At 39.2% G+C, this 24,966-nt stretch overlaps 3 protein-coding genes across 8 annotated transcripts in view; 1 reads left to right on the top strand and 2 right to left on the bottom strand.

The window, feature by feature from the left end:
• Positions 1-638: 638 nt before the first annotated feature.
• On the top strand, positions 639-5,540 carry LOC144196896 (ninjurin-1). Its single transcript, XM_077717408.1, has 4 exons — positions 639-769; positions 3,301-3,535; positions 3,760-3,895; positions 4,915-5,540. The coding sequence occupies exons 1-4, from the start codon at positions 707-709 to the stop codon at positions 4,997-4,999; spliced, it is 519 nt and encodes a 172-aa protein (XP_077573534.1). The 5' UTR covers positions 639-706; the 3' UTR covers positions 5,000-5,540.
• A 1,803-nt stretch (positions 5,541-7,343) lies between these two features.
• emd (emerin) lies at positions 7,344-12,116 on the bottom strand. Of its 2 annotated transcripts, XM_077732712.1 has the most exons (7): positions 11,950-12,116; positions 11,795-11,874; positions 11,442-11,537; positions 10,099-10,133; positions 9,975-10,000; positions 7,607-7,660; positions 7,344-7,528 (listed from the first exon to the last, which is right to left on the bottom strand). In XM_077732712.1, coding segments are annotated over exons 1-7 (462 nt in total). In that variant the 5' UTR covers positions 11,952-12,116; the 3' UTR covers positions 7,344-7,359. The 2 variants fall into 2 exon arrangements, with proteins under 2 accessions (XP_077588838.1, XP_077588845.1); XM_077732719.1 differs by lacking the exons at positions 7,344-7,528; positions 7,607-7,660 and adding an exon at positions 8,578-8,685.
• Positions 12,117-15,153: 3,037 nt separating this feature from the next.
• flna (filamin A, alpha (actin binding protein 280)) overlaps positions 15,154-24,966 on the bottom strand; it is a 40,084-nt gene continuing 30,271 nt past the window's right edge. Inside the window, exons 31-49 of one of the 5 annotated variants that reach the window (XM_077721974.1) lie at positions 24,271-24,294; positions 23,607-23,854; positions 22,545-22,619; positions 21,829-21,928; positions 21,611-21,751; positions 21,396-21,524; positions 21,143-21,316; positions 20,323-20,484; positions 19,639-19,842; positions 19,409-19,561; positions 19,205-19,327; positions 18,857-19,123; positions 18,633-18,770; positions 17,843-17,958; positions 17,110-17,242; positions 16,624-16,800; positions 16,323-16,541; positions 15,806-16,003; positions 15,154-15,604 (exon numbers count right to left, since the gene is read on the bottom strand). In XM_077721974.1, coding sequence (XP_077578100.1) covers positions 15,420-15,604; positions 15,806-16,003; positions 16,323-16,541; positions 16,624-16,800; positions 17,110-17,242; positions 17,843-17,958; positions 18,633-18,770; positions 18,857-19,123; positions 19,205-19,327; positions 19,409-19,561; positions 19,639-19,842; positions 20,323-20,484; positions 21,143-21,316; positions 21,396-21,524; positions 21,611-21,751; positions 21,829-21,928; positions 22,545-22,619; positions 23,607-23,854; positions 24,271-24,294 — 2,966 coding nt within the window. In that variant the 3' untranslated portion in view covers positions 15,154-15,419. Of the gene's footprint in view, positions 15,605-15,805; positions 16,004-16,322; positions 16,542-16,623; positions 16,801-17,109; positions 17,243-17,842; positions 17,959-18,632; positions 18,771-18,856; positions 19,328-19,408; positions 19,562-19,638; positions 19,843-20,322; positions 20,485-21,142; positions 21,317-21,395; positions 21,525-21,610; positions 21,752-21,828; positions 21,929-22,544; positions 22,620-23,606; positions 23,855-24,270; positions 24,295-24,966 lie in introns of all 5 variants that reach the window. The other 4 variants (XM_077722138.1, XM_077722059.1, XM_077721912.1 and 1 more) reach the window with 4 other exon arrangements.

Raw genomic sequence — 24,966 nt, 5'->3', positions numbered from 1 at the left:
TATTCAGATATTATTTGAAACACAAATCCGGCCCGGAAATATTAAATAGTTTTAGTAAATATTCATTTTTGTTGTTTAATTTTCATTAGTTCATTCATTTTCTGAACCGCGTTGTCCTCATTAGGGTCGCTAGAGGCGGGGGACAACACCCCGAATCGGCCAACCAATGAGGAGACGGACAACCATGCACACTCACACCCATATCTGGGGGCAATTTAGAGTTTCCAATCAGGCTACCATGCATGTTTTTGGAATGTGGGATGAAACGGGGAGAACAGTGAAACTCCACACAGGTGGACCGACCTGGATTTTTACCTATTTCGCGGTTTTTGTTCATTGCGGCCATGTCGGGTCCACATTAACCGCGATAATCGAGGGATTACTAGACACTACATTACTACTATGATATTAACACATTGGGTCTAGGGACCAAAATTAAGCAATAGAGACAACAATAGGGGGTGAGGTTAGACTTTTGGAGGATGGCCTGAAATATAAGCTACCTTTAGTTTTACACAATAAACCTCCTACTCGACTGGGAACGTCCCACTTGGTGTAACTAGAGGAGTTTCCTGACTTGTTTATCCTGTCTGTCTTCTCAGACTTTTTCTCACTTTCTGCCACTCTCTCTTCAGTCTCACTAGTGTTGTACTAAACCTGTCACATTAAAGGCAAGAAATATTGGGAAATTGACAGAAAACAATATATGGAACGAGAAAACGCAAACAACGGCGAGGCCGTCGCGCTCAATAAACGCAATGACATTGAGGTAAGAACGATGCTAGTATGCTGTTATGATGGGTAAATCAGTGTTTCCCAAACTTTTTTTGAGCTGCAGCACCCTTTTTTGCATTGAAAAAATCTCAGGGCACACCACTAGCTGAAAATCTTCTTAATATTATTTTCAAAATTGATTTCTTTTGTGTTTGATATTTATATTTTTTAATGATTTTTATTGATTGATTTTTATGTTTTATTATTATTTGTCATATATGTTAATTTAAAACAATGTCACCTATATTTACATTCTAAACACTGGGTTAGATAACAGTTAAAAGGTGGGCAAACAATAGACCACAATGGGTACAGGTTTTCATTCCAACCCATAGAGAGGGTACCTTTTCACCAATCTGGTGTCCCACAAATGCAATCAGTAGATTGCAGTCAGGTGCTTCTTGTTTTTTACAGATAATGTCATTGGTTAAACTGTCTGTGGTGGATCGGTTGGAACAAAACCCTGCACCCACGATGTCCCTCGAGGACCGGTTTGCCCACCCCTGACGTAGCTGAATGAAATATCAGAGTGAATGAGAGTTCAGTGAAGTATCTCCCCTGCTTTTACCTCCTGAATGAGTGAATGAGTGAGTTGTTAACTCAAACAGCTGTAGTGTAAGTGTCATATCTCATCTACCTGTGTGACAGGAGTGTTTAAACTCACAGAAAAACGCTGATTCCTTTTATGTGAGTGTTTCTGTAAACAAGGGCAACCCTTGCAATTTTTGTCCACACACGGAAGTAGATAACCTATATGACTCACTCTGTCTATACAAGTAACACAATACTACAACAGTAATTGATGTCTGGTGACTGGGAAAGAACATGTTGTTCTGGAATAATTTTCTCTCGCCAGGTGAATCACTGCATTGCGTTGGTTCGCCACTCCCTTTTGTAAGCTCCTAGTAACCTAACAAAAAATACCTCTCTGAGGTAGAGGGGAGGGGGGGGGGGGGGCACTTAGGATGGGAAATTGACATAAGATTTCGGCAGATGTTGGTAGAGTAGACTTTTTAAGTAAGAGTAGGGTCAATTCAATATAGTATTAAACAAGTAAAAGTAAAAATAGTCATCCAAAAAATGATCTCAAGTACAAGTAAAAAATAGATAAATAGTATACAGTGAAAAGAATCTTCTAATGAGTGATTTTGTTGTTTAAACAGTCAGATCTTTTTTTCTCAGCACTGAGTTATCTACATGAAACCACGGGTGGCGGACACGTGGCTCTCGAGCCGCATGTGGCTCCCGACCAAAATAAATGTCTCTCTTTGCTTCTAATCATATTTTGTATATTCTGTGAATCGTTGCCTCGTTTCATGTTTCTCTTATTTGTATTCTCTCTTAAAACACACGCAAATTCATTGGGGGCCAGTAAAAACAAATAATAAATCATATTAGTTTTTTGGCAGATTTTTTTATGCTGCTTCTTATGTAAGGTGTGGCAGTCTCACTCTCACAGTTTAAAATATTGGCTCTTCGCCACCCTTGCTATAGCCAATTCTATGATTATGCCCCTCCCCCCCAAAAAGTGGACTAGAGAAATCTGAATTTTCAAACCTTGGTGGGTTCCAGCCTTCCTGTGTGGAGTTTGCATGTTCTCCCTGTGCCTGCATGGGTTTTCTCCAAGTAATCTGGTTTCCACATCCCCAGAACATGCATAATCCGATGGTGGAACACTCAAAATTGCCCCTAGGTATGTGTGTGAGCATGATTGGTTGTCCGTCTCCTTGTGGCCTGCAATCGGCCGGCCATCAATTCGGGGTATACACTGCCTGCGGGCTCATGGTTAGCTGGGATAAGCGGTATGGAAAATGAATCAATGAATAGATAAGCAATGCCATGTTAATTAAAACTCATCTCATTTTCTGAACCGTGTTATCCTCATTAGGGTCGCGGGGGGTGCTGGAGCCTATTCCAGCCAACTCCATGGCAGAGGCGAGAGGCACTCTGAATCGGTGGGCAGCCGATTATAGGGCACAAGGAGACAAAGGAAAACCATGTACACTCATATTCAGGGGCAATTTAGAGTGTCTAATTAGCCTACCATGCATGTTTTTGGAATGTGGGATGAAACCGGAGTACCCGGAGGAATCCCACACAGGCCCGTGGAGAAGATGCAAACTCCACACAGGACCGACATGGATTTGAACTCAGGACCCCAGAGCTATGAGGCTGACGCGCTGACCATTTTCCCCCGGGCTGCAAAATAAAAACTCAATGAAGTAATTAAAATGAATGAAAACAATAATATACTGTGCTGAATGTCCCCGATAACTCACTTCTTTTAAATTTCATAATATTTAACTAAACGTGAAAATGGCCAATTCATTAGAACTGGGAGGAGTGGCTGTGAATACTCAAATTTGTATTATGTTCATTTACAACCCGTCAGTGCAATTGGATTGAACATGTAGGACCGTCAATTGCAACCATTGAGTGTAAAGAATTTTTCATGTATGAAAAGTTACCATAATTAGAGAGATGAGCTATATGGTGATTTCATTGAATTTGTGCTGTACCCCTCAGGCAACGGTATCCCGCTCAGGCAAAGTGCATCGGCCAATCAATTTGAACCACTACGCCACCAAAAAGAGTGCTGCTCAGAGCATGCTAGATGTGGCTCTGTTGATGGCCAACTCATCACAATTAAAGACAGTTCTCTACGTGGGGCCTCGGTACCAATTCTACATCCCTCTTGTTGTCTTGTTGTCTATTTCCATCACGTTGCAAGTCATCGTGGGCCTACTGCTTGTTTTTATAGGTGAGAAAAAGAAATATCCTCATTGGTTTTGTTGTTAAGCCATCATTCAAATTGCAAAATGAAAAGATGACCTGTTTAAACCTATCCAAAAGTAAACATTTAGATCTTATCACACTGTGTTCTACTAATTAATTTTGAGTCACATTCTTGCTAAGCAGTTTTTGGCCTGGCCGCATTCACACAAAATCTTGTTTGTGTTTTGTTACACTTGACTGGACCAACAGTGAAGTACGACTTGAATGATGTAAGCAAACAGGCCAAGTTGAACACAATGAACAATGTGGCAACCGTCTTCGTCTTCTTTACGGTGCTCATCAACATCTTCATAACAGCTCTGGGCTTTGAGGGACATGCTCTCAGGTACAGTCCAACAAATAAAATACCATATTTTTTGGATTATAAATCACAGTTTAGTTCATAGTTTGGTGACTTATGTGTGAAATTATATACCTCCTGAGTTGGGGGAGTTGTTTAAAAGTGACAGCGAGGATGAATATTTCATTGGATTTAATGATTTGGAGTGAAACTGATAGTTTGGTAAACTTGTTAGCATGTTCTTTATGCTAGAGTTATCTGAATAAATCTTAATATGTTACATCGTTACTGACATTACCAGCCATGTCAGTCATGTAACATTAGTATACCATACCTGTCAACCTCTGCCGATAACTGCCCTTATAAATGATTATGATTCCCCTTACAAACCCCCCAAAAAAACCGTACAAACACCATACGACGCATGTTTACTCGCGGTAACTCGCTTCTTACTATGTGGCTTCTTCATGCTTGCCTCCACGATATTTACTCTATGTATATCTACGCATGTGCATGTCATCCTTTATCGATATTACCGTACGCACCGCTAAAAAAAATACATACGATTAAGGATAATTTTTGCTGGTATACCGTGACAATAGTAAAGATCGTTGACAGTAGCGTCGTTGGCTACCAGCCTACGAGACTATCTGGATTTTAGCCAAAATGATCTTGTTTAGATCGGTTTTCATATATATTGGCGATTTTTTTTTAAAACAAAAATGTTCCCCGTACAAAAGTCGGTGTACGGCGTACATGATTTGAAATGGTAAAAAAAAACGTATAAAATACGTGTAAAACGTACAAGTTGACAGGTATGGTATACCGTACACTTATTCAGACATCTATTTAATTTTAATTTTAAATTGCCTTTCAAGATGGTTTTGTATTTTATCAAATACATTTCCCTTCAAAATGCGACTTACATGTGTTTTTTTCCCTTCTTAATTATGCATTTTTGGCTGGTGCGACTTATAGTCCAGAAAACACGGTACACTGGGACGCACAGTCCTATCTCTCTCTCTCTCTCTCTCTGTTAATCAGAAGGTCGTGCTTCTTTCCAGGTCATCGCAACTTGGCATGATGTCAGAAGCAACACCTCAGGTGTCCCTTCAACATTCAGAGCTCAACATGACAACTGGCTTTTGAACTATCCTTCAACTCATTGACTGTCGACAGATGTCCAATGGTTTCAGAATGGGAGAGCGGCCTGTAAATGCTCTTTCCAATGCCATTTATTGTAAGACGGGTTGGATATCTACTTCTGGCAATGAGTATTATTTCATTATCAAATGCAAAGTTTGCACATGATGTCACTTTTTTTTATTGTGTACATACAAGAGCTCTATACTTCTTTTCCAAATGTTACATAATTCATAATTTTGTATTAAATGGTACTGCTAGGTTTGTGTTCCTTTATTTCTTTAGTTCTGTTTAACGGAATTGATCACTGTAGGATTCTGTCCTCAGCTCCATCCCTGCTTGCATTGAGAAAAAAATGTTTTAAATTAAACTAGATGATTGACAAGCTCATTATATTACATTACTCTAGTAAATGTCATATTATCCTAACCTTCTTTGGTTGATAAAAGACTCACTTGTCCACAAACGTTCCGAGATGTCAGCGACTCGCAGTACGGAAACAGTTTAATTAGCCCGCAATAAAAGGAATAGCCTGTTCAAGACAAGATGGAATTAGTTTTTCGTGTTCATTTAACCCAAGCGACCCAACACAAACCACCCAAAATTGATCATAGTCTGACAAATTAACCGTTTTCCAATCTTTAATTATGAAACATACAGACAGCTTTTCAAAGATCCGAAAAATCTCCCAGAAACACAAAAACATCACATTAAGTATGCATAACCTACTGAAATAATCTCATATAAATTTCACCAAAATGTAATTTCATCACATTACAAAATCAATTCTTTTTGATAGAACAAAATCTACCATGATTTGATTCAAGGGCCTTCTCTCAGTTTAATACAATATGTACATATTAAACATAATCAAGACATTTTATTTTACTTTTTCACAATTTTGTTACCGAAACATTGCAGTCAATTGAGTTCTTTTTTGACAAACCTAAATGACAATTTCAATCAACTTGACAGGATCATTGCTTAAGCAATCAATGTATCGGTCAATGTCACTTTGCAAGTGATGAAAATAACAATACATCCATAATTCCTCTTTTTTTAAGTACATATAAGTTCAAGGTAATGCAGTAGTGCATATTACAAGTACTGCACTAGAAAAAAAAACCTATAAATTAAAGGCACGGACAACACATCATAAAAAATGGCATACTTCATGTAAGAAAACCAAAGCAAGTCATTAATTTAACAGCTATGAATTTGGTTGCCGTTGATGGCAGTGTACGCCCAATCTCTTTTGATCGGAAGGGCTTGTGGTGATCGAACAAACCAAATTAGATTGAACGACTATTACACCTAATGGCAGTGAAACATGATCACTTATTGCTAGCCATCCTAGTTCAAATAAATTTGACATGACTGGCATAGCAGGGAATGAGGTAAAAATATTTGAAGGTAAACAGGGAATGAGGTAAAAATATTTGAGTTTAAACATTATTTTTTGAGCCATTTTGCAACGCAACCCAGAGTGGCAGCCTGCCACTCAAGAACGACAAGAAATGGTAATCCAGTCAAACAGAATGCAGTTCCCGTCACGTTCTTACTTCCGCGGCATGAGTAAATCTTAACGACATTGATTGACTGCGTTAATTACGCATTATGGCTGTTTTGCAGGTTAGCAAATTGTTAACGGCTTGTCGGAGCTGCTCCCAAACCTTTATCATGGTGAAAAGACCAGGCTGTAGCAAAGTCACTCATCAAGACTAAGTTAAAAAAAAATGCGGTTGTTTTAAGATGGAATGGCTGCCAGAATATAAGAAGACCAAGCGGTGAAATTAGGTGGGAAAGGTTTTCTATGCACAACATGCAGCAAAGCTAAAATTTATAAGATTTCCGATGGAAAATTATTGCATATAAATGGATGCTTGACCATCTCAAGTGACACATTCAGCAGAAGTCATTTGAATTAAAATGAGAAGTGAGGACAGACATGAAAAAGAAGGTAAAATGTAAGTCAGATTCGAGCATTTTGTAGTGACGATAGTAAGGTGTTTTCTTCATAGTTATTAATCATTACATTTTATGACTAGATCGTTTATTAGTAGTAGACATGCACCTGCCCAATGCGAGCAATTTTGGGATGCTGCTCACACTGGGAGGTTGTCTGTATGCCCAGACATGTAAAAAAAAAAATAGAAGGAACATTGGACATGCCCAGAAGTAGATTGAGCATGGTCTCAAACTTGGAGGTTTTAATTTTCATCCCAACAATGCAGACGAAACACAGACACAGGTTGTCATTAAAGTGTGCTTTGGAAATGAAAGACTTGAGGAATTTAAAAAAAAAAAACAATACAGTGCATTAAGAGTTACGGGCAAAAATGACCTGAAATCCTAGAAGTGGTAGTTTATTGAAATTTGAAAGGATTTTCATCCATGGTCATGTGACAATAGGTATAATAGGCGGCTGCCAATAGAGCTAGAATGAGGAACGTTTTCATCAGTCCCCACATGCTGCATCCAGACTGGCATTCCTCCTTGGTGTAAATGGCTGTTCTGCTCCTATGCTGAATGGTTCTGGAGCAGAGGAAGGAGGGGAAGATCACCATTGAATTATGTTATTTGTGACAAAGTCGTTGACTTTGAGAGACGTACTTTTCCTCTCTGTCCGATTCTTCATCATTTAGTTCACTGTTGTATCTTTTCTGCCTGAGTGGAAAAATATTTCACTTTCATACTGAAATCATATAAAAGCATGAGCTTAATAACCCAACAAACAGACAAACTTGTTGATGCCAGAGTTAAATTTACCAAATATAATTAAAAAGTATAGTAAATCCGCCAATAAGTAAATATTTATAGTAACAATAATTGAAAATACATAGAGAGAAAATCTAATTAAGAATTACAACTACAAATTGGAAATGGAAATATGGAAAAACTATTAAAACATCATTTTATTATTGAAACCAAAGCAAATACGGACATTTAAATATAAGGTTTATTACAATATTTGGGGAACCAATTTTTTTTTACATTTCCTGTATTTTAAACTCGTCATAAAAAAACTAAATTTAAATTAATTTTCTACTTATTCTATTTGTCTTAATATTTAAATTCTCTTTAGAATTAGAAGACAACTTTTTATTTGCGTAGAGCCAACTTCGCGGAAAGCTCAATGTCTGGTCCTACTAGTTTATAGTGTATATATAGAGAAAGGGTAATGTGGCCCTTGAAAATGAGCAAGATCTCCTCATCCACTGTGAGCAAGATGGATGTAAAAGCCAATTCATTCATAAGAAAGTGGCTAGGTCTACCACAGCCTTTCCGAAACAGCACTCTTTGGTAGCAATTCACTGCAACTGCCACAGCAGTCTATCAGTCTGGGCTAAAGGCAAGAGAAGTCACGGCTGGTTCTAGAGCTAAGAGAGTTAGTCCACTGACCGGTCAGTAAGGAACGCCAACATCACGGGTTCCCACTGGCCAGAGGTGGAACGCCCAGGCCGAGGTTGACCAAGCCATCAATAGACTGCAGCATCAGGACATCATGGGCAGAGTCCAAGCAGGAAGAACAGGGCTAGGATGGGGAAAACCACCATGATTCTTGTCCAGAGCTAAATGTAAGGACAAGAATGGGGGAAGAGCGCTACAAGATGAAGGCTGTGTCGCAGAGCCGACAAGGAAGCTGGACAACCTGGGAGGGAGTAGTCAACCGAAACATCAGTTGCTCTGACCTGTGGAAGATCCCGCAGGCAAGGATCAGCTTCCTCATTTGAGCAATCTACAACACACTTAGTTTGGGAATGAGGTATGCTGCGCACTTTGCAACGCTTCCAACGCTAGCTGTCAGGCTGCAAGACTGCACTTTCTCAAGGGGAACTACAGAGGGCACCATGACTAGGTCCTGAGGAAACTAGCTGAAATGCTGGACAGACACCAAGAGAGCAGTTAAAAAATAAAATAAAATAAATCCCCACCAGCACAGATCCATGCTAACGTCGTCACGGAAGGGGAGGAGAGGAGATACATCAGGCCAAGAGAAACACTAAGGCCCCTTTCCCATGGCAGGAGTGGGACATAAAGGGTTGACCTCAAAGTTTTTCTCAGCTGACACCAAGATTTGCACCGGTAACTGGCAAATGCTGAACACAATACTCAAATGGAATTTATAATTTTAAATCGCTAAGGTCTAATTCATCACTATAATATTTAAAATGTTTCAAAGAATCATTCATCATCATCATAATATATATATATTTTCAAAGTCTCATTCTTCATCATTGGATTCACCAAACAATTGATTCCATTCTTCTTGAGCGAGGATAGCGCTTCCTGGACGGACTTGTGTGAGCAGTTGCCCCGCTAACGTTTCCCTGGAGCGCAACTTTAAAATCTGTTTTACTCCTTTTAGCCTATAAACTTGCCAAAGGCTATTTGGGGAGGGCTGGCTTTTGTAAAAGAAGGTATATTATCACCTTATAGTGGACAAAGACAAGTCTCCCATTATAATAATTAGACACTAACCTTAGCTTGCTCTTACACTTATACACTTAATTGAATAAAATCATTTTTGTATGATTATTATTGATTTTAATAAATTAATAAATCATTTTATTATCATTTTCTCATATTTCTTTGTTTGCTCACATCTATCATACAAAATTATAACACCGTAACCATTTTTAAACAGTTTACAGTGAAATTTACAGTAATCCCTCAAATATCGCGGCTTCGAATATCGTAGCTTCAGCCATCGTGGTTTAAATGCATTGCATTTTTTCTGGAGGATTTTTTTTTTTGTTAATGACATTTTTTTTGTAAGTTCATTAAAATTTGAAAATCCACGCTGATTCTCGCAAGCGGAAGCCACTCCCCTGTCCCCCACTTGCTACTAGAACTCCGCACTGAAGTAAAAAAAAAAAAGAATTAAAAAAAAACAATTTACAAAACAAGTTCCTGAAACAATACATTTCTTAAGTAGAGGTACTAGGTTAGGCCATATGTGTATTAGCACTGCACTCACATGTCTTCATAGGCTTCATGCTTGACCTGCAAAAATAAAGCCACAAAGAGAATTAATGGATTTAGCTGGTCTTTGTCAAAACTTAGGCAGGAGTAACAAACAAATGGTGGGAAGCTGCACTCACAGGTCTGCGGTATGTGACGTACGTAATTTCTTCTTCTGTTGAGAGATAACAAATCCATACACTTTTGTTACTTGTTTTTTAGATTTTCGGGCCATTGACAGTACATATTCACACTGCATGAACATAGTGTAGTACTTTTATATTTCACACAGAAAGCTTTTGTCAAAATACCCCAACAATCAAGAAATACTGACATGTTCAGAATTTGCACAAAACTGAGAATTGCCTTCTGCTATCACACAGCAGAAGGATGATTGGACGCCACACAATCGTTTTTTTGTTACCACCGACTCATCTTAATCTATAATTGTGCTATTTGGCATTGCATACAGAGGAAATATGCCAATGTTTGGTCATGTAAAAATTGGCACAAACAGATAATTGCTCACTTGTATGAAAGGAGTCAAAGGAGGATTAATGCAATAATCTTGGGATAGTTTATCCAAAGCAAGTCAGATGCAAGTAAGTTGGTAAATGTGTTAAAGACAATAGATGTTGCCACCCTCTACCTCCTCAAAATATATGATTGGAAGATCCCTAGTTTACTTACAATGGTAAAATAATTATTGTCATTTCTGGACTATAAAGTGACTCCAAATGTGACAGGAAAACAGTATTTGTTGTATAAGATACAGCTTTCTCCAGTGAATGTGGAAAAATCCTCGTATGATTGTCAAAAATTACAACACTCAAAAATTCTAGCATGAGTTGAACTTAAATTGGTTTCATTTTGTGTTTTAAAAGTGCTCAATATAGCAAGAACAAGATCAAATTAGACGGCCCGGCGGATCGAGCGGTTAGCACGTCGGCCTCACATGTTTGGGGTCAAAGGTTAAGCCCACTTGTGGAGTTTGCATGTTTTCCCCGAGTCCGTGTGGGTTTTCTCCAGGTACTCCAGTTTCCTCCCACATTTCAAAAACATCCATTGTAAGGTGCTTGCACACTCTAAATTGCCCCTAGGTGGCTGTCCGTCTCCTCGTTCCCTGTGATTGGCTACTGGATCAGGGTGGAATCAACTGGGATAGGCTCCAGCACCCCCTGTGACCCCTTTGAGGATGAAGTGGTTCAGAAAATGAATGAATTAATGAATACCACACCACATAATATTAGCTTGTAAAGAAACACATGACTTATTTATCCTGCAATATACACCCCTTGATGAGTGGGGGCTACAGATATTCCAAACTAAAAAAAATATGGAAAATGAATCGCAGACTTAAGATGACCAATTGATTTGTCACTGTCAGTCCTCCCTGCTTCAACAATAAAGAATGTGTTCTAAGAGCAAGAAAAACATGTTGGTTTCTTTTTTTATTTCCTGCAATTTGCTATTGTTGTTTTACCTTCCTCTCTGTAGTAAGTTTTATCAGAAGGGGGCGTCACTGACTGTCCTGCCATGGCCTCCTCCAGCTTTTTCACATACAATTTACGAGTGGAATCTGTGGTAAGACAAACAGTCAACGATAAACTCTTCAAAATACACATTTAAAAAAAGATGACTTTCAAGGGGAAAAACCTTCGCGTTGTACATTAGAGTGTGAAATTCAATTGAATGGAATACAGTCACTCATGTTTGCGTTTGTGCCAAAATCTAATTACGCTTGTTTTTTGTTCAATGCAAATCTAAAACGGGATAATGCCATAAAAGAACACGTTTCTAAGTTTTAAGTAAAAAAAAAAAGCATTCGTTTCTTACCAACTATTGGTCCATGTTTAATGCCGTATTTGGAAAGCAGCTGGATGAGTTCTTCATCGGTTTTTTCACTCAAAGACATCCTGTGAGAACATATAGAAGAAAAATGCACGGGGCGCTGAAGCTAAAAAGAGTGAATATAAAAGACTCAAACTTACATTAGAAACAGAAAATAAAAGTTCCGCGTTGAGAAAATGACTAGCCGACCGGACAAGTTTCAGTGAAAAAAAAAATGGAGGGCGTGTTCGATGACATCACGCTCAACTGGTCCGGCGTGGGTGCAGGTTTTTGGTGCAACCAATCTAGTACATAGTGGTTTAACCAATGAGATTTCTGCGGAAACAAGAAGCACCTGGCTGCAGTCCATTGATTGCACTTGTGGAACACCAGATTGGTGAAAATGTGCCCTTTCAATGGGTTGGAATGAAAATCCACACCCATTGCGGTCCATTGTTTGCCCACCTCTTAACTGTTATCTACCCCAGTGTTTAGAATGTAAATATAGGTAACATAGTTTTAAATTAATATAAATGACAAACAATAATAAAACATAAAAATAAATAAATAAAACTCATTAAAAAGTATAAATAACAAACACAAAATAATCAATTTAAAAAATAATATTAAGAAGATTTTCAGGTAGTGGTGTGCCTTGAGATTTTTTCAATGCCGCAGCTCAAAAAAAGGTTGGGAAAAACTGGTCTACCCGTCATAACAGCATAGCATCGTTCTTACCTCAATGTCATTGCGTTTATTGAGCGCGATGGCCTCACCTTTGTTTGCGTTTTCTCAGTCATACACAACTTGTTTTCAACCTAATCACCATCCTCTCACCCTAAAATACAATAAACTATTAAAAAAAATAGAGGAAGACTTTGAGTTGTTCATGCGTTAGGAAGACCGGGGCCTTTTTCAAGTTGGGGCCAAAAACTGACAGAATTACAAAGCAACTTGACAATTGCAATTTGTTTTCCAATGAGGTATTTACTGTTCTATACATTTTTTTCTCAGCAGGTTGCTGATTTCAAATCGGTCATCAATTATTTACTGTATGCTTTAGTGTTCTAGCATGAACACTAAAGCAGATGATTTATCCAGAAGGTAGCACGGCGGATGAGTGATTAGTATGGTGGCCTCACAGTCCTTGTGTCCTAGGTTCTAATCCCGGTCATTGCACATGTGTTCTCCTCGGGCCTGTGTGGGTTTCCCCCCTGTACTCTGGGTTCCTCCCACATTCCAAAAACATGCATGGTAGGCTGGTTGGATAACCTAAATTACTCCTAGGAGTGTGAGCGTGAAAAGTCGTTCGTTTCCTCATGCCCTGCATGGTTGGTTGGCCATCAATTCTGGGATAGGCTCCAGCACCCCCTGCCACCCGAGTGATAAAGTGGTTAAGAATTGTATCCAGATTCTTAATATTTCATCACCCAATAGTTTAGCCTGTCAACCATTCACACTCGTTATAATTATTTTCCAAACAGTTGCCAACTTCACCTTGTCCTAGTTGACTGACTTCCCCATATTGAAGCACTTTGTCAATAAAGCATTATATCACGTGACATTGTCCCTATTGAGTGGCCCGGCAGATGAGTGGTCAGCGCGTTGGCCTCATGGTGGGGACCTGGGTTCAAATCCAGGGCAGTCCACCTGTATGGAGTTTGCATGTTCTCGCCCAGCTTGCGTGGGTTTCCACTGGGTACTCCAGTTTCCTCTCACATTACAAAAACATTCATGATAGGCCGATTGGACACTCTGAAATTGTCTCTTGGTATGAATAAAAGCATGACTGGTTGTTTGGCTCCTTGTGCCCAGCGAAAAAGGCAATGCAAACCTGCAAACATTATGATAGCACAAATGTGAATTAGCAAGGCTATAGGGCCAAATATTTTTCGTTTTGATTGTGTCATTTGTTCAGTGGCAAATTTATATGAAGTATTTACATGGGGAAATTGACGTGAACTGCAAGAAAATCAGTCTTTTACTACTTACACTTTAACTACATTGCCTTGCTGAAGTAAGCAGAGATGATGGCGGCAGCTTTCTGCATTGATGCATTTGCATTTTAGTGATGTTCCTAAGTATCTTTTATGGCTTTCAATTTGCATCTTAGTTTGAACTTTCCTTTGTCGACATTGGGATGAATTGTTAACGGACAAGTTTTCAGTGTCTGAGAATACAATGCAAGATCTTGTGGTGCACTTTCAGTACAGTGTCAAGCAAAATTTTGTTGGGTTTGGGAATAGTTGCTTACATGCAGATATTTGTCCAGTCTCAGCATATGTTGATGTGTCTTGGACAATGAAATAACTAAATTAGTGGCAACTGTAACTGAGAAACTGTTAGTATTCACAAGGTTGTTTACTAAATGGGGAAGGCCCCCCCCTTACTTTTAGACGTGCTGTAACTGGATTCACGTCAAATTGAAGGTAGTGAATCACAGCAAATCTAGACAAAAGCACAGGATTCGTTAATTAGACAAGGTCTTCAAATTTAGTCCAAAAAGTTCTTTCAAACAGTCTAGTGTCGTCTGTAGGACATGCCAATCATTTCCGCAGGATGGACAAATAAAACAAACCCATTATAGCCAGAAAAATACTAAACAACTTTATTGTGTATCAAAATACTGTCTTACAAACATTTAAAAAGCATTTTTATTTAGGTTTTCGATGAAAAATAGCTATAGAAAAAAAAAACACTGGAGGAATCTCAAAATTTGAGATAAACACTCAATCGAATAAGCTATTTTGTACTTTTTTTGGTCACCGTATTGGAAAGATATGATTAAGAACAACATCTTTGTCCAGCATATTTCTAAAATGCTTCCCTTTTTAATAGGCTGGTGTTATCCAGAAATCAGAGGGTGTTTTACATACAAATTCACAGAGACCCCCTTAAAAAAAGCAGTGCTGTGGTGAGCATAAGACAAGCTTTGGGTTAGATTGTTAACAGTTTACCAAATGCTTATACCAAATGTTTCGTTAGATTTCCTACTCTAATGTGCATAACAATTTTAAGAACAGCATTGCCTAAAACTGGTTCACAATATCAGCAGATAAAACACCGGTGTTATCGAAAAACAAAACAAAAGCATTATGAATAACGGCGTGACAGGTTTTTTCCATTTACTAACCCAACCACTACCACCACCACCACCACAAACCCACCTGTGTTCATCACAAACAAATTGCCTTTTTTTATGAGCAATTAAAGTGTGTTATTTGACAATCACACAAAAAAAGGGATATTCGCACTGTTTGTATTACCCATGTAAAGTATATATTAGTTCCATTTGGGAACAGACTCAGTAGAGGCATTATACACCGAAAAGCAAGCCCACTACCCTAGTTTTTTTTTAAAAAAAATTATAAATGTGAGAACCGTTAGTTTACAGTCATTAAAAAGGTGCCTCATTCTCCAACCCGTGAATTTGTTAGAAATTGATTTTGCAGGTGAAAACTAAAAGAGAAATATTTGCATCTTTGGGAAATGGGTGATTTTCTAAAAAGGTTTAGCTACAGTGAAATCAGAAATGTATAAACGTGGATGGGACATGGAGCTGTAAACAATTACAACAGTGGTAAGATAAGTTGCTGATGATGGTGCAAGTGAATTTTGCATTTTCTTTTTTTTAGACAACGATGTGGAAGGGACTGCCCGGAATGTGCTCATCACCCCACTTGACAACCAGGATGTACTCTCCTTTCTCTTTGAGCTGGTAGTTGACATTATACAGGCGGTTGCCCAAATGTTTTACTACAATCTCCTCACAGGGGACTTTGGGGCCATCCACCCCAACCAACAGCATGTTCCGACCTGTGGATACAGAGAGACATTTGTATATGAATGTTAGTTTTTGTAAGCAGCTTTCTGACTCTTCAAAATTCAACTATTATGAGCTCTGAGTTAGTTGGTCAACTATTTTAGCTAACTCTGAATATTGTTTGTTAGATTTGAGCTTAAGTCAGGTGTTATGCAAGAAGTGATGTTTAGGGTACATTAGAATCGGAGACACACCTGCTTTGCTGCAGTCAACACTGAAGCTGTTCTTCTGACCAACAAAACCCTTGTTAAGGCCGAGGCCTTTAGACACCACCTTACTAGCATCTGACTGGAGAGGTGCACCTTGCTGAGTAGAGCTGAGGGCACGAGTCACTGGGTCAACCATGACAGACGAGGTCTCATGCAAACTGTGACTGGAAACAAGCTTGGTACCTGTTAAGAATTAAATGGTGTTATCAACTCCATACACGTCCATCAACCCTTACTTGTACAGTAATCCCTCAAATATCACGGTTAATGTAGACATGATATGGCCTCGATAATCGAAAAATCGCAAAGTAGGGTCACGCCCATTATAATTTTTTTTTTCCCAGTGCTAGTCCTAGTAGTAAGAGAGGCCTTGGTTACGCATTTTCCAATTTTTATGAACTTTGAAAAAATTACCATTTAAAAAGATAATAGCCGAAAATAAAACCAAAGTAGTGATTTTGCGATAATTGAGGGATTACTGTACAGTGGACGGCTCTCTCACCAGTGATCTTTGCTTTGAAGGGGCTTCCCACAATGTGATAGGGTCCACCGTACTTAATGGATATGAGATAATTGCCTGGTGCCATTGGGGTGTATGTGACCTTGTAGCCTTCTGAACACTCTACACAGTCCATCTTCACTTTGGAGGGACCATCAATGGTCACAGCCAAAGCTCCGGGGCCAGCATTGCTCGTGTTGACCACAAATTCACATGCCGTTCCTGTGGAAAAAAAAAAAAAGTGAAGGTGGTTCAGTCTTGTTTTTTCTTCTTTTTTTTCATGAATAAGTATGCAATTCGTTACCTGTACTGCCTCTTTCCAAGCCTGGTCCATAAGCAGATACCATGCCAGGGTCTCCTGCCTGGCCCGTCTCTCCAACTCTAATCTTGAATGGACTACCAGGGATGTGACTTCCATTGAACTTGACATCAATTAGATACAGGCCATTTTCTCTTGGGATGAAGCGTACTGCATACTTATCTATATACACGAAAACAAAATATGATAGACTGATTGTCTAATTGAAAAATGTAGAAGGTGGTCGGTTTTAAGAGGTGTATGCTTCATCGTACTAATGATATTTTTACTCTTGGTTTTGTCCAATTTGTGTCTTATATTTTTGTTCCATCTTACGTCCATATTAAAGTAATCAGATCAAAATACTCTTCATAAGGTAGTAATTCAAATATATTGAAATGAATCTCCAACAATAGTCACCGAGTTGACACTAGAATTTTACACAATTTTGTATTTGTCTTAGGTTTTTTCAATTTTTTTTTTACGGTTTACCTTGGTCAATCTCAGTAACACAACACTCTTCCAGCGCTCCTGAAGGGCTGTGAACCTTTGCATCAATCACACCCTTTGCTCCATTCAGGCTAACTGCAAATGATGCCGGTTGGTTCACCTTCAAGCCAGACTCCTGCTCAACAAAACACACTCATACTTAACTTTGCATCACTATTTATCTAGCATTTCAAGTATCCCTGAAATAACTACATAAACTGTTTTCTACCTTACCTGGAGGTCGCTAAGAAGGCTAAAGAGGAGGCTGCATAGTAAAAAATGCCAGAAGGAATTTAGCACAACGTAAACGGTAAGAAAGTCCAAGTGATGGCAGTTGATGTTCTTCTAATGACATCTAGACACGGTTCATATACAGCTATCTATAGTGTAAATCGTAAATGTAAAAAGGTAGAGAACAGCCCATGTTAGACCTCTTTAACCCTTTAGCGCCCCGTAGTCGCATTCAGCGTTGGGAGACTGTTGGAAGCCTTTAGAATGAGGCACGAGGAACACACACAGTCCTTCTTTATCCCAGAAGCCTGTACCACTGCCCAATAATTACGCAGCTGCTCATGAGTGAACTTTCAAGACATTTGAGCCACTAAGATCAGCTCTGTTGCACTTTCTCCAAGTATTTTACAGTGAGGTCACGTTACAAGCAGCTGCGTTTTGGCCAGTGTACCGCAGCCTGGTGTGTGCTCGCACATGGACATGTGTGCGTGTCTCAGAGCCTCACCTGAAGGCTGGCAACAGTGAGGCGTCGCGCATCGTCTGAGGGGGAGGCCACTGGAACGATGAAGGGGCTGTCAGGGATGTGCTCGTCATTGAAACGGATCGACACCTCGTAGTCTCCTACACACAAAAAACATTTCCAATTAACAAGTGATCTATGGGATTTAACACTTGAGATTCTGATTTACCAAGTTCTGTCAACTTGAGGTAAATATTCAATAACTTGCATTCAGAGTATTGCTTAATCAGTGGTAACAAGATGACATTCTGAATTGATTAACCGAGTTGAATTAACTTGAAAATCTAGACCAGAATTGTATGTCTGAATAAACTGAAGTTAAAATGATACATTATATGAACGGTTTCTTCATCCCAAAAGAGCGCATTGGCTACTAAGCTGTCACACTGGTGCATGGCTTGGCTGTCTGCAAACTCAACTACAATGGTGGTTGTACGAGTTTGATCCATGCGTGGAGCTTTATTGATTGTTGCCTTATATTAAAAAAAAAATTTGTTCTAATGTTATTGGTTTCACCTTCATTTACCAGATGGAAATAAAGTTCGAGCCCCAAAATAAAAGGAGATAGAAAATGTATATCACATTATGCTTATTGTACAAAACACCATGCTGCATTTACTATAAACTTTCCATCTACTTCCCAGTGACAATGTGTGGAGAAGCTAGTACAGTTCAATTAGCTGTATACATCAAATAAATGAATCATTTCTCTCGAAATGACCTCCAAATGGGACCTCTTTGATTCAATGTAAACACCGTACATCCCTGGTCTCACCTGGTTCTTGCACAATGTAAGAAACTCCGCTAGAGCCATCTTTGCGGTCTTCAAAGGCAATTTCAGCTTTACTTGGCCCCTCCACAGCAATACTGAGCCCTCCAGCTCCAGCCTCCCTTGTCCAGATGCTAAATTCAGCTTTACACAAAACAAAAGGATCAAACTAAGCTTCATTTGCTCTCATTTCATTGCGGCATATTAAAAAAGTCAACCAAGGCACCCACCTGGCTCTCCAGCTTCTGCTCTCTCTAGACCCGGCCCACCTGCACGAACCTTATGTGCCCCTCCCTCTCCAAGCGGACCAACAGTAAACTGGAATGGACTACCGGGGACGTGCATCCCATTGTATTTCACACATACTGTGTGCACACCCGTCTCGGTGGGGACAAAACGGATGCAGTAGGTGTTGTTTTCCCCCTCCATTATGTCGGCTTGGTGAACCTGACCAGAGGGGCTGGTCACCTGAGCGGCCATGTCTGCTATGCTGATTTCTAAAGAAGAAAGCAGTCGTGTTTGAACCATCGATGCTCTGGTAGAACAACTTTTTCCATGACTGATAATCTTTCTGATACCTGGGATCTTGAGGCTGAGGTCACACTGGCTACCAACATTAGCTACAGATGCTGCTCTCTTCTTCCTCGTGATGCTCTCCTTCATCCTGCCCTCACCTGTAACCTTCACTGTAAATGCACTCCCTGTACAGATGAATGCAAATAATGGTCAATGGTAAGCAATTGCGGACATCGCTGCTACAGTCTCCGCAGCAATTTCCCTACCTGGAACATGCTGGTCAGCAAATTTGATGTTGATGATGTAATTCCCAGGTTCGGTGGGGCAGTATGTGAACTTACAGGTGCCATCTTCTTGATCCTCAGTGTTGATATCTACTTTACTGGGTCCTTCGATGGACAGGCTCAAGCCACCATACCCTTAAGAGACCAAATGTGAAAAAGTCTTTAGAACCATTCTCAATTTGTGATTTGCAAACTTTGACCAAAACTTATACCTGCATCACGAGTGTCAATGATGAATTCAGCAGGCTCAAAAGTCTTGCCTTCACTCAGCCCCATGCCACTAACACGAACGCGGCTGGCATCGCCAAACTCAGACTGGTTAATCATAACCGAGATGGGGCTACTGGGAATATGGCGACCATTTTTTTTAATGTTTACCAGATGTTCTCCAATCTCTTTTGGAACAAATGAGATGCCTGGAAGAGACACACATACAATGCATGGCAATTCAGATATTTCTTAACAACCATCTATATTTAGTTTTTCTAACACCGCCAGTATAAGAAACCTACAGAATGCACAGGATATGTATTCGGTTCTTTATCTTTGTGTCAAAGGTAACTCAAGAATGGATAAAGATTTTTATCAAACTTGTAGGATGTGTTTGTAATATGGAGGGAAGAAGAAGAGATGGAAGTCAGCGCATACAAGTACTGCTTGTTGTACTTCATTTCCAATGTGGAGGTAACAATGTCAAAGATCAGAGATGACAAAAGGAACGTTGCGATAATTGAATAATGGCTTAGCCTACGTATTTAGTACTTCAAAAGTAAAGTGCTCATGAGAATAGAGATTTTGTGGCATATAGGAAGGGAGTATCCACTTCACTAAATCAGTGCTTTGATTATGCACAAGTCACATTCTTGATTTTTCTCTTTTGGACTAGTATTACTGACCGACAAGGCCATTGCGTAGCTTCTTCAAGAGGCAGGGTTCTTCACGGCCAGAGGGTGCAGTGAGCGAGGCTGTCAGTTGGCTGAGATCGAAATCGCCAATGTCCAGAGGAATGTCAGCGGATGATCCCACCTTCAAATGTGACATCCTCATCGAGTCATCACCTGGAGGGCAGAACATGACACTGTGATGCACCGTGACAACTACGAAACCACCCAATCTCAACTTCTACACATATCAATTATATATTGCAGTGGTCCTCAAAGTGTGGTTAAAGTACAACACAACAAACAGAATTAAATGTTCATTCTATTTTAAATGCATGAATCAAGTGCAGTCGAGTTGTGTTCAAATACACAAGATTCACATTTAAGTTTTAAAAAGTTGATTTTCAAAAAATCAGGAAATACCATTCCAATTCAACATTTGAAATTTTATAGGGCACTTAAAAATACCATGAAATTTAAAATCTTTTGTGTTTGGAGCCATAAACCTTTTTTTTTAGTTTTTCATTTTAATTAACTAATTTGTTTTGCTCATTTATAAAATAAAAAAAATAATTAAAAATTCAAAACATTCAGTACTGTTAGTCCAGTTAAGTGTAAATAACCCTACAAATAGATTACATGATTGACGAGAACAACTTTATATTGGTAATACAAGCGATAGTTTTAAATTTGAAAATGTTCACCCGGTGGTGTGCCTTGATATTTTTCAATGCAAAAAGTGTACTGCAGCTCAAGAAAGTTTGTGAAACACTGCTGTAAAATGGTTTGAGAACCACTAATGTATTGTATTTCAGGATTTCCAAAGTATATTTACCAGTAATCTTAGCTGAAAAGGGGCTGCCAGGAATATGCTTGTCATTATACTTGACCAGGATGCTATAGTCTCCCGGGAGAACAGGCAAGTAGGACACACTGCATGTCCCATCTTGGTTATCCACGCAACTAATGTCTGCTTTTGATGGACCCTCAATGGCTAGAGACAAACCACCTGAAAAACATAACACCCACTGTATGAAAGTACTGTACATGGCGCTTTATTTATAGGCTACATTGTCAACAATACGTACCCTCTCCCGCATCTTTCGTGTTGACTGTGAAGAGAGCAGGCTTGTTAACTGTGCCATGGATTAAGCCAGGACCATAGGCACTGACATTTCCGCTGTTCATGTAGTCCACATAAAACTGCAGGGGACTTCCTATGAATGTCACAGATGACTCCATAAATTGGAGCAGTAGTCTAGTGTTTGTGAGGTTATGCAAGGTTTCAATAACAGAGACATACCAGGGATGTGAATTCCGTCATATTTTATGTCCATCTCATGCAGTCCAGCTTCAATTGGTGCATATTTAACAGTAACAGTGCCGTCTTTGTTATCTGTGATATCAGGCTTGGCAACCTTGCCTGATGGCATTCGGACCTCACCTTTTGTTCAGGAAGAGACTACCGTGAGCCTCAACCAACCAAAAAGAAGCGAATAAATTGACAATTCATTTCCTTACCAGTAATCTCCCCCTTCTGTATGGTGAACGGAATAACCAGATCAAAAGGCCTCAAACCCGTCACATCTAGACCATTCATTCCAAGGGGTCTGTCTGTTGCCTATGGAAACAGAAAGCAAAAAGGACTAAGACAAAGTGTATGAAGATTGTGAACTTTGAAATATCTAAGCGAACAAACTGGAATGAAACATTGAGGTGAAATGATCAAACGTGTTGATCATTGGTGCGATGATGAAGATGATGGGCAAGCTGCCAACACAAACGGAGAATGAGATGAGAATTTAGACACTGGAAGGTCAAAGGAAATTGGAGTCAAAAGACATCTCCACATGGATGACTGTCAACGCAGATCATTTGTCCCTTCAGTAAATTGTCAAAGAGCACTGGGTAACACTATGGTTCAAGCTGAACGATGGATTTTTGGCAGAATCAAATGATTGCAACACTCAATATAAAAATGTTAGCCAGTGTCTGTTTGTTACTGAGCAACTCTGTTGCGTTGTCCATGTTAAGGGTCCTGTTAATGAAATGGAACATGGTGAAAGCAAGAGAAATAAATGGCTTTTAGGTTTGAAACCTGCAATTAGAGACAGCACACACGGATGCCTGACATATTGGATGGTGCACAAGCGATGACGAAGTAGGGAAAGAGACAAATGGAAAGCTACGTAGGACCATACAAATGCTGAAAAGGGTGGGGCATAGTATTTTGGTACCCAGGGCTGTTGAGTGTAGTACTGGGGGATTTGGCGCTGCTGCATGAGTTGGTCTGATGGAGCTCCTTCCAGCGCCTGGGGGAGGGGTGAGAGGTTGGCAAGAAAATAGAAGGGATTGCAGGGAGGTAAAAGAAACGTGACACCAACTGGATCTAAATCATATTTTTGTGGGGAGATACTTCAATAACAAAAGCACATGTTTGGCAGAGTGGCGCTTGCAGTGTCAAGACTCCTTGCAAGATTTGACTGTAGCTACACCTCACCCTATGTTCTTTGACCAAAGTCAAACCTCACAAGATGAAACTGGCAAAATATGCACTGTATTATGTGATTTTAGCCGTGCCTGGTACTTCACTAGCTTTTGGTTATTGGACTGTCACCATGTACACAATGGTAAATGTCACTGATCTGATGTAATTTTGGTTTGTATTGTGAATTAAAATTACAAAATTGCTGGGTCATGGCATCTGCAGTTCGACAAAAAAAACTTCAGTCATAACTACAGTATTCCCTCAAATATTTCGATTAATATAGACCAGACATGGTTGCGATTATAAGTTTTTTTCTTTAAATCACCACGGTCACCCCTATCATAACTACCCTTTTTTCCTCTAAAGTGCAGAGTCCCAGTAGCAAGTAGAAGACAGCGCAGTGACTTCTGCTTATGAGTTTTTGCGTGGATTTTCACATTATGAACTTTAAAAAATAAATGAATAAAATAGCAGAAAACAATCGCCACAAAGTGAGTTCGTGATAAGTGCGGTGGCAATAATCGAGGAAAGATTGGTCTTGTCGAGCAAATTGTGGAATTTCCTTTTTGTTTTGACAAGATTAAATTTTTAAAAATCCACAATATCAATGTTAGCGACAATTACTTCAAAACTAATAAGAAAATATTGGGAGATTAACACTACTTCATTCCACCGTTAATCGGCACCTTTATGTTTTTTCAAATGGGTAGTGACTTACTGTGGACCTAAAAGCTTTGAAATGACATAGTAATCTTAGACTATAGACACTTGTACTAAAATAGTAAGCCAAATGAACTACAAATACACTCACCTTGACTTGGAATGGACTATTAGGAATGTGCTCTCCTCCAAAACGTACACAGATGACATATTCACCGGGCTGTGGCGCCGTGTAAAAGATGTCAAATGTACCGTCCTCATTTTCAACCACATCTACATCCACCTCCGCACCCTCGGGTGTGCACACACTGCAGGTCACTTTGCCCTTCCCAGCTGCCTTAGCATCCACAGTGATGACCGTCTGTTCCCCAATCTGAATGGTTGGGCCAACACCAGCACCTGTGGGATTACAACATTGTCAAATAGATGATCGAGGAGCTAGCTCATCCATTACATGGAGTACTAATCAAGCATGCATATTTTACCACCAAGAAAAATAGAGTAAAAGATGAAATTTAGTCATGTTAAATCCAGAAATGACTTGCTCCAACTTATAAAAAGAAATATTTCTATGTAGAACTGAAGATAGATTATTAAATGCCATTTCTGCATGCCAACCTAAATTAGTACGGTGTATTGAAATGAACATGAAATGCTAAGATTAAAGCATTTACAAAAAAAAAAAAAAAAAAAAAAAAGGGGAAATTTTAAGTTTAAAATCAAGAAAAAAAAATAGAGCCCAGATTTTAAAGTGTTGTTTCCATGCTTAAAGACAGGAATTTTTCTAAAATACAAAGTTGCTCCATTGGTCTTACCTAAACCGTGACCTCCAATTGAGACTGATAGTGGGAACGGTGGCAAGCAGGATGTGCAAAAAAAAACAAGTGGAAAAACACAACAGTCAGGTGGGGTGATGAGGCCAAAATGTGTGCGCTCTAAAAAGCTTAAATAGAAATATTACAACAAAGAATAAAATGCTGTGTAAGGCAAGGAGGGGTGTGTGAGTGTTTGTGCATGTGTGGCAGAGTGAATGGGCAAAGGAGTGTACAGCAATAGAAATACAGCTTATGAATGCGTAAAAAGAAGATACAGCAAAATTGAGTTTTATGGCAAACACGTGTATATGTTTAAAATGGGTCTAATGGACCTAGGGTTCAAACCCCCAAACTTAAAACCAATGGCTATAATGCTCTCTTGATTCCATCAATGTGAAACTAGCAATCTTAGAGTGGGAATTATTCTTGTGTGCTCACATGCTCTCAGCCAGTGACCTTTAGCAAATCGTAAATTAAACAAATATTTAAAAGTACAGACTATTTTCATCTGAAAGCAAAGGACATTCTTAGTATATAAACATCGCTTTGAAAAAATATTTTGAAAACGTCATGAAGAAATTGCCTGGTTGCATGCTGGGCTGAAAGAAATATTTTGACTCCAAGTTCCTTAGTTAATTGGGACTTGCATTTAAAAAGAGATCATAAATGCCTTGCACCAAAAAAAAAAAAAATAAT

This window comes from Stigmatopora nigra, chromosome 1, assembly GCF_051989575.1.
Source record: "Stigmatopora nigra isolate UIUO_SnigA chromosome 1, RoL_Snig_1.1, whole genome shotgun sequence".
Lineage (NCBI taxonomy): Eukaryota > Metazoa > Chordata > Actinopteri > Syngnathiformes > Syngnathidae > Stigmatopora > Stigmatopora nigra.
The sequence above is the reverse complement of the archived record's forward strand: the minus strand, read 5'-3'. Positions and strand labels throughout refer to the sequence as shown.

Coding starts and splice junctions, on each gene's coding strand:
- LOC144196896 (XM_077717408.1), top strand. CDS start 707: ATGGAACGAGAAAACGCAAACAACGGCGAGGCCGTCGCGCTCAATAAA. Junction 3,536..3,759: donor CCTACTGCTTGTTTTTATAG/GTGAGAAAAAGA, acceptor CTGGACCAACAG/TGAAGTACGACTTGAATGAT. Junction 3,896..4,914: donor TTTGAGGGACATGCTCTCAG/GTACAGTCCAAC, acceptor GCTTCTTTCCAG/GTCATCGCAACTTGGCATGA.
- emd (XM_077732712.1), bottom strand. Junction 11,538..11,794: donor TAAACATGGACCAATAGTTG/GTAAGAAACGAA, acceptor GTCTTACCACAG/ATTCCACTCGTAAATTGTAT. Junction 7,661..9,974: donor CATGAAGCCTATGAAGACAT/GTGAGTGCAGTG, acceptor TTTTCCACTCAG/GCAGAAAAGATACAACAGTG.